The 9196-nt window shown below is 35.3% G+C and overlaps 1 protein-coding gene across 3 annotated transcripts; it reads right to left on the bottom strand.

Moving 5' to 3' along the window:
* Positions 1 to 513: 513 nt before the first annotated feature.
* Positions 514 to 5220, bottom strand: LOC120068422 (GDSL esterase/lipase At4g10955-like). Of its 3 annotated transcripts, none has more exons than XM_039020183.1 (3): positions 5056 to 5220; positions 2098 to 2235; positions 514 to 1683 (listed from the first exon to the last, which is right to left on the bottom strand). In XM_039020183.1, the coding sequence occupies exons 2-3, from the start codon at positions 2157 to 2159 to the stop codon at positions 705 to 707; spliced, it is 1041 nt and encodes a 346-aa protein (XP_038876111.1). In that variant the 5' UTR covers positions 2160 to 2235; positions 5056 to 5220; the 3' UTR covers positions 514 to 704. The 3 variants fall into 3 exon arrangements, with proteins under 3 accessions (XP_038876111.1, XP_038876109.1, XP_038876110.1); XM_039020181.1 differs by having other exon boundaries at positions 2098 to 2203; positions 5056 to 5208; XM_039020182.1 differs by having other exon boundaries at positions 2098 to 2198; positions 5056 to 5201.
* Between the last annotated feature and the right edge of the window lie 3976 nt (positions 5221 to 9196).

Genomic DNA, 9196 nt, shown 5'->3' with positions numbered 1-9196 from the left:
TGAATACAAAGTATAATTATATACATGAATTTCATATCAAGCTAATGTATTTTCCTCTAATTTTCCTTAATTATTCTAAGTAAAAATATACAATAACTTATATTTCTATAAATTATCATAATTCTTTGGTTATTGTTTTTCTTTCTAAAAAACAAATAAAACTATTTTTAAATCTTATGCATAGATAATTATTTAAGATAACTTAATATGAACTCTCATTTTATTTCTAACAAGAGGTTTAAGAATTTTTTTCCCTTTAAAATGCAAGTTTTTTTTTATTATTATTTTTTTGGGTGAGGAATTAACCATTCAACTGAAAAATCATAGTGAAAATTTAACTATTGAAATTGAAAGAAAATAAAACTGAAAACCATTTAACTTATTCCTTTCAATTAAACGCCTCTGCAAAATGAATTTCGCGGGAGTGAAAAATTAAATAAGAGAATTTCTTTGTTTGCCACTACTCTTACTATGTTTTTTGAGGTTTACCAAATGTAGGTGTTTGGGGCATGATTTTGAGGAATCCAAACCTAAGAGGATGGGGGACATACCTGAAATGAACTACCTTGGAGTGGTTATCAATAAACAGGTTTCTCTCATCAAGTTATAAACAAAGAAGAAGCAACTCTCAAATGTCAATCCACCATACATACAACATTAAGAAATTACACATCTCACAAGTTCAAAAGCAGGAAAAAAAAAAATTAGGAGTACTCATAGATCTTTGACTGCAATTGCAAATGTGGTTGCCACCATTGATGAATGCCATGAGCTTGTTTAAAGTCTTGTGCTGGAGATAGATTTATAACCAAATTTGCTGATGGAATGAGATGAATTGGCTCAGATTCCCTCCCAAATGCATTCATCAAAAGACCACCAATTGAATTCTGCGTCGCTAATCTCTCGATACTTCCAGCACCGATATCTTCCATGTTCTTCCTGTGTTCAAAATATCCAATGTACTCTGATCCTACATGGTCTGATGGGTTGACAAACAAAGAAGGAACCCATGCTGCTATGGCAAAAAATGGCTCCTCAACTCCATTTCTTTGGTTATCATTACTTTTAGCCTTCAAAGCAAGAGCAAGTCCTGCAGTGATAACACTGCCGGCAATCCTTAATCCATGTTTTAGTTTCTTGTCCTTGATTCTCTCGATCGGTGCGGCAAAGAATGGAGGATTGAAGAGATATGATTTGAGGAAAATGCCTGTTCTTGCCATGGTTCTTCCAGCAAGCATTGCCATGGCTGACCCGAGGGAATGGCCAGCTAACCAGAGATTTGAGTCACCAACAGTAGCAACCATGTTCCGAACCACTTGCATCGCAATCTCGAAACGTGATGTCCGATGCAGACCATTTTGAATGAGGTGAAGATCTAACTCTATGTCACGAGAGACGGAATCTGGTTTGGTTAAGGTGCCCCGGAAGGCAATCACAAAGCGGGGACTTCCATCAACCTTGTGGTGACCTTGGAGCAGCAAAGGTTTGAATTCATAAACGGCACCAAAAATGGAAGAGTCGACATCGTCAACGAGCTGACGAAGCAACCGAAAGTGGCAGAATTCCCACCAGCGGGGAGCAAAGGCCTCCGAGCCTTGACGCTTCTCCTGGCGGTCCCGTTCTAAAATGTAAACACCTTGGACCAAACAAGCAGCAACTGACCTTCTGTGATCAGCATTCTCCCTGCAGTCATAATGTTATCGCCTGCTCAACTAGACTAATTTAAAATCCCTGTTAACGAATTAAAACATTATTGAAAAGCCATCACAAGAACTTGGCTCATGTACAAATTACAATGCTATAAAAAACCAAGTCAAATTCTAAAAACAAAGACAAGTTTTTAAAAACTACTTTTTAAGTTTTTAAAATGACTTGGTTTTTTCTATAACATTTGTAAAAAGTAGATAACAAAACAAGAAATTTAGAGAGGGGAGAAATGTTTACAGGTTAATTTTCAAAAATAAAAAATGAAATGATTACCAAATGCGACTTAAGTGAACAAATTTGGAGACACAATCAACTAAAAAGACTTCCTGAAATCTGAACTCAACCTCTAAAAACTTATATTTTCATCAAAATTGAAGAGTTTATTCTTACCAATCAATAGGAGCCATGTGTAATGGCCCTGAAAGTTCAAAAACTTCCCTCTCAGAGGCCATTACATTTAATATTCCTCTCCTTTCCTCTTGGGAACCCAGCTGCTCTACACCAAGCAAGGAAAAGTTCGGAAAGTGACTATGTATTGCAGCATCATGCACCAAAAATAAAGTGTAACCATTAGAAGTTCATTCATAGAAACACATACTATTAACATATGTCCAATCCCTTCTCTTTTCTCAGACAGTGAAAGATACCCTTTGAGATATTACTTTTAAATTTATATATCTAAAAAAAGTTCAAACTAACAGGTTTGTCCTCTAGTAGCTTCTTGTCATCTAGTAAGAGATGGAAAGTTACTATTATAACCCAAATCGTTTGCGAGTATAAACGACCTACTTTTTAAAAATAAGTTCTAAACTTTTTTTAAGATTATTATTCTTCATTATGTTAATGAAATTTCAGTAGGCAAAATGACTTTTTTGCTCTCACTTCATTAATTACATGAAATTAACTGCAAAAAAAAAAAAAATAATAATAACAAGAACAAGAACAAGAACAAGAATAAGAATAAAAATAAAAATATAATGATAATAAACAAATAAAAAACCTACCTAAATTTACCTAACCATAACTTGATCTTTGGAACTTCATGGAAACTCCATTTCTCTTCCATGAATAAAGGGAATATATATATGTAAGACTATTGTAGAACATACTCCTAAATTTCAAATTTTGTTTCAAGAATACTTGTATTCTATCCAAAACTTTCAATAATACCCTTCCTATTATAGCATATGTACAAAATTGTTATATAAATTTAAACCCCATCACCCTCTTCCATTTCCTTTCTATTCTCTACTTCAATCTATGGCCTAACACTTCTACATTTCTGCTCGTTTTCCCTCTCTTTTTCAATACCTTTTTAATATCTTTCTTCCATTTCTCAGTCTCTGAAACTACCAAGTAAACAAGAGGAGCTCTCTCATTTTTTAGCAAGCCCAGACATAGATATAAGAAATTTCAACACCTAAACAATCAATCATTTGAAGTTATCAATTTGAAACAACTCATATAGGTACTTGATAACTTGTGATAACAAGTTATTTTGGCATCAAAAATTGGGCTAATGTTAACCTCAATGCATTAGAAAAACTCAAAGTTGTAAGCAATTTTTGTAGCTAGATAAAGAGTGTGCTAGCACAACATGTTCCTTAATGCATTTTATATCATAAAAACCTTTGAAATTCATATGAAATTGTGGTGGTTCTAATGATTGATACATCAGGAAAATTGATGTTTGAAGCATCTCGAATTGACATGCAACAACATCACAGGAACGTACTTCCGGTGGGAAGTCCACATACTCTAAATCGACATATGGGTCCACCTTGTCCTCACACGCTGCTAAGCACGTCAAATCACCCAATATGCTGAAAAGACTTAAAAGGAAAAATCATTGTTGTAGTGTATTGCCCAAATTCTCCGTATGTCTTTCTTCATGTTTATTAAAACTCAAACATATTAACTCTCACTCAACTATTAACGTAGTCAAAACATTCAAATCCTAAAAGACACTTGATGATTCCATTTATCTTATTGATTGAAGGAAATAGTTTCTGTAATTGGAGTATGGAAGATGGCATAAAAGAAGAGAGGGAAAAAAATAGAGGAAATAGAGAAGTGTAAGGCCATAGATTGAAGAATGAGAGGAAATATGCTTCATAATATCACTCAAAATTGCAAATCCACTCGCAATCTTGCTTGAGCTCTCGCTCTTGCTCGAGCAGTTGTTTATGATAGTGGAGAGAAATAGAGAATGCACAAAAAGCAAAGTGGAAGAAGGAAGGGAGAAAGGAGGAGAGGGGAAAGAAGACGAGAGGGGGAGGGAGAAATAGGAAATGGAGGGGAAAAGAAAAAACAAAACAGGGAGGGAGGGATGAAGGCGACAAGAGGGAGAAACAGGGAATTGGCTTTGTTTTAACCTAGGGGCAATGCGATAATTTCATTGAAATGAAGTACAAAGTTCATAGGTATTTTCTTTAATTTAGAAAAAGAAGGAAAAAACAAACCTATTTAAAAGTTGAAAGGAAAATGGGAAAAATCCATTCCTAGCCGAAATTTGAAAGACAGAGACATATGCTATATGCCTACATATTTGTATTTGAAATAGAAAATAATTTTTATCTAGAAAAAAAAAGAAAAAGAAAAAAACTTTATAAGATTACAGAATGTTAGTCGGTTGTTAGTTATCCAAATGTTATAGGAAGTCGGCTGTGTTGTGAGATTAGTCGTGGCCCGGACACTCGCTGATTAAAAAGTATATATATTACAGAAAGTTAGAAACCATAATTGTGTTTAAAAAAAATCGCGGAGGGAATTACAAAAAAATTTCTCATTTTCCAGCCGGGAATATCCGGCTTTCGATCGTATTCTATCAATTTTCTAAAATAGCAACTTCCCTAAAAAAGATAAGGCGCTGCCGAAGAACTACCAGACTATTGATAATTTAACCTACGATAGCAGAAAATCGACACATTAACCAAACTAGTACGCCATTGAAACTGGATTTCTCATTCAACAACAATGTAGCTATTTATTCAGATCTAAAAGAACTGCTTGTTTTTCCGAGATCATTTCGAGGAACTTCACGCTACAGAATCAAGAACAGCCATTACCGAACACCAAGAAAAGAAGATCTACCGAAACTAATATAAGAAGGAAGTCCAGGAAAAAGCTGGAGATCAATTAAATAAATGTTCGAACACGAAAAGAATCTTCACAACAAAAACAACTAACATTTCAGAAACCACTGCGGATCTAACTCAAAATGGAAACTATAATCAAACGGCATTTCGGATCGAAGCAAAAGAACAGTACAAACGAGACGCCTACCACGAAATGACTCTGCAAAAAGAAAAATCCGATGGAGAGAAGGCAATAGATCCATGGAATTACCTTATAGACGGCAATGCATCGGCCGAACCGACGCTTGAAGAAGGCCTTCGTCGGCGAATGCAGGTTATTCGGAATCGGAAGCCATTGATTTTAAATTGCAACCGACGTTTCACCAGGGAGACACATGAACCGATCAATTTGGGCGTTTCTTTTTGTTTTGTTTCTTTCTTTGTTTAATTTTTTTTCCTTTTTTCCCTTCTTCAACTCAAATTACGAATTTAGCCCTAGAAGTTTGAGTTAACGTTACGTAAATGCTTTTTCTTTTAATTTTAATTTTTAACTTTACAATGCGATATAGGTCTGAACTCATCGAGACATAGTTTAGATTTATTAAAGTATTGAAGTTTAATAAATCTTCAAAATTTAAATTTTGTGTTTAATAAGTTGTTTATGTATTTGACTCTTTAGAAAATCATGCGTGTAAGACACAATATTGAAAGGTTTTTTTTTTACACAATATTGAAAATTAATTATCTCATTAGGCACAAAATCCTTTTTTTTTTTATGAGAATATGTGGGATGGGGAATTGAATATCTGATTTCAAGGTTGATAGCACAAGCACATTGTCAGTTGAGTTATGTTTATTTTGGCTTCAAAATCCAACTTTATGTCTAATAAATATGTGAATTTTAAAAATTTACTTAATAAGTCAAAGATCATATACATAGTCATTGTCACACCCCATCCCGAATTACCCTCATAATCTGAGAAGAAGTGTGAAGGCAACAATTGTCAACCCTTTTATGACAATTACTACCAACATACTTCCATGAACCAAAGCCCTTGGTACTTGATAAACAATTTATATCTTATAACAAACCATTACCACATTGTCAACACAACTTAAACATACAGGTTCTCATACAACAAAATACTTATTCACATATACCATAGTTAAGGGGTCTAGTAAGTCTATTTACAACAACCATAAAAACTCTATCCTGACTTCCCACAATATGAACATAAGACTCAAGTTTAACAAAGACGTGATGAGCCACCTAAGCTTCAAGTTCCTGATATTCTTGAAAAGTCACGGACTGGCAGAATTGCTAGGTTTTGGGACGTCGACCACTATTTGGGGAGGAAAACATTATAATGGATTAGCTCAAAATGCCTAGTGAGTGACTTCTTTTAAATAAATCATACTTTTGTAACTCACGATATAAACATGTTTAGAACAAAACATTTCCATTTCCATTCTAGGATTCAGAAATAAAAATTTAAAAATATAAAATCATAGCATGAAAAACTCTGGACTAAATCTCATCAACATTTTCTATAAAATTCCTCTACTTCTTTGCCTGAACATGCGGGAGAGCCATTTTGTTCGATCCCTAATAACTTTAGTTGAGAGAGAGCCCTTTTGCTTAATCTCATCAACGTTAATAACATAAATCTAATGTGCACGTAGAACTGAGTAGGATCCTGCTTACCTTACCATACCTTCGGTAGCAAAGATTGTCATATAGTTAGGGTATCTTACCATACATTCGGGATCAATGCTCAGGAGTAGGTTTTACATATCAAACATACATGTTAACATCATAAAACATCATACTTATCATGCTTAAGGGAGTCAATAAATAGCTCATTCTAATGTTAAACATGGCATAAAAACTTAATGGGAATGCATGGAAGTTACAAGTAAAAGTTGTCTTTAAATCATCAACATGTGTTCATAATCAACTCCCACTATTTAAAACATGTGTTGGAACATCAAGATAAAAGTAACTTTGCATTGGAAATTCATAAGTAAAACACTTAGCAAATATTTTGAAAACTAGTCACTCACTATCTTGCGTTACTCCCTGCGTTACTCCCTGAAAAGGGTAAGCTTCCCCTGAACGCGTTTGCCCTGTGAGAATAACAAGATTCTTTGATTAATGCCTTAGCTCCCTCTCAAGCTTAACTTATCATTCAAGGTAACGCATGTTAAGCCTTAAATCTAGTTCGACGCATTATCTTATTCCCCTTTTTACTCGATGCGTCCTTAATATTTTGCACTTAATGTGTTACCACACTTAACCAAATTTTTACCTTGCGACTAACTAGGTGAGTGGCAACTTGCACACAAGAAGCTCCTAGGCGTTATAACATGTCTGTCTCACCTATGTGATCGATTCTTGTCCGCACTTAGCCTCAGCCAGCTAGTTGCTTGCTTATGCGTGGGTTGCAGCTGTCTGCCTGTTCATCCAACCAAAATTCCAGATTTTATTTTTAGCTTGAAGAACTTAAATTCTAAACTTAATCTTAGGAAATTTTCTTTTAAGAACTTATTCCTAAATGTCTTAACTAGCTTACATTAGAATCTTAGCCTCTGATTCTTCCTTACGAGCTTGAAATTTATCAAGTTTTACAACTCATTCGTGTTGCCTTAGATTCTTGAACACTTGAAGAAATTCCTCAACCTTCAGCTCAATTCCATGGAAATTTTTCTTTGGTAGTCCTGATTCAACTTTTCAATGTTCAACCTTCAGACTGATGACAACTCACCTTCCTTAGCATGATTAAAATGTCCAAACTGGGCTCTTCAACTTCAAACTCCTTTTTATACTAAGGTTGCATGATCAACTAGTTCCTTGAGATGACACATGGCGCACTAACCCTTATTTGTGACCTCTAAGCACACCACTTAGCCCACTAATTGGATGATTAAGCTGAATGCTTAAGTTCTTTATCAACACCCAAGTTGGCATCCCACTAGCCTTCCTCCTCGACCAACACATACCACAGCCAATGTTGCACACTCTTGTTCACGCATCGCTAGCCAACGCATACACTGGCGACACTCATCAACACCCCCCTTAACCTCTCATGCCTCAGTGCTCCTTGTCTACCATGTGTTCACTTAGGCAACCTTAATTGCCTGCATACTATCCACCTTAGGCCTTTACTAACCTCTATATAGCCCTTGACGCATGCCTCCTGTTATACTTAGCCAATTTCCACCCTTAGGCTCTTAAGCCTACAGTTGCTCATGTGTTCTTCACTTCTATATTTCTGATTCCCTTCTAAGCGTTAGCTCTCTTATCTCGCCCGAGAGCACAACTTTAGCACTTAGGAAAATTCCTACTTTCTTTTTAACCTGGCGTCGCACCTACCTTCGTCTGACTTCTATTTCCCAATTTTTTGTCTAAGTATTGGCTGCTCTTTACTACATGAGAGCACCCCATTTCGAGACTTAGTAAGTTTTTCCCCATCTCTACCTCACATGCTTACTCATTATAATTTCCATATTATTTTCACTACCACAAACGTTATAACTACTTGCTTACAAGAATAAAAACGCATACTAGGATAATTAAGCACATAATTAAGGGGACTTAAACATGAATAACTAGTAAAATAGGTTTAGAGGTTTACAATTTACTTCTCTTTAACGAATTTTGCCCTTAAAATTTTCCCTGAGCTCATCATGTGAACAGGTGTAGATATATGTTTTTCATATTCTTCTAAGCTTTCCATGTGGCTTCCTCTATTCCATGGTTTCTCTACAAGGCTTAATCAATAGAATAGTTTTATTCATCAACACATGTTCTTTCTTGTCTAAAATTTGAACTGGTTCCTCTTCATATGATAAATTCTCCTTTAGTTACACTGGTTGATCTTGGAAAATATGAGTAGGATTGGGGAAATATCTCCTTAACATAGACACGTGGAAAACATCATGTATCTTAAATAACTCAGTAGGTAAAGCTACCCTGTAAGTTGCTGGTCCAACACGTCCAATTATCTCGTAGGATCCTATATATCTTGGGCTCAACTTACCTTTCCTGCCAAATTTGAGTATCCCTTTCCACGGAGATAGTTTTAGAAATCATCGATCTTCAATTTCGAACTTTAACTTTCTTTTTCTCTTATTTGCATAACTCTTTTGTCTTTCTCGAGCTATCTTCACATTTTCTCTTATGAACTTAACATTCTCTGATGTCGTCTAAACCAACTCTGGTCACATCAACTGTCTTTCACCAACCTCATTCTAGCAAACTGGTGTTCCATAGGGTTTTCTATACAAGGCTTCATATGGAGTCATGCCAATGTTGGAATGGTAATTGCTATTATATGCAAATTCTTCCAACCGTAAGTGTGTACCCTAGCTACCCTTAAAACTGTAATACACAGGCTCTCAACATATCCTCG

Source organism: Benincasa hispida, chromosome 12 (genome assembly GCF_009727055.1).
Source record: "Benincasa hispida cultivar B227 chromosome 12, ASM972705v1, whole genome shotgun sequence".
NCBI lineage: Eukaryota > Viridiplantae > Streptophyta > Magnoliopsida > Cucurbitales > Cucurbitaceae > Benincasa > Benincasa hispida.
The sequence above is the reverse complement of the archived record's forward strand: the minus strand, read 5'-3'. Positions and strand labels throughout refer to the sequence as shown.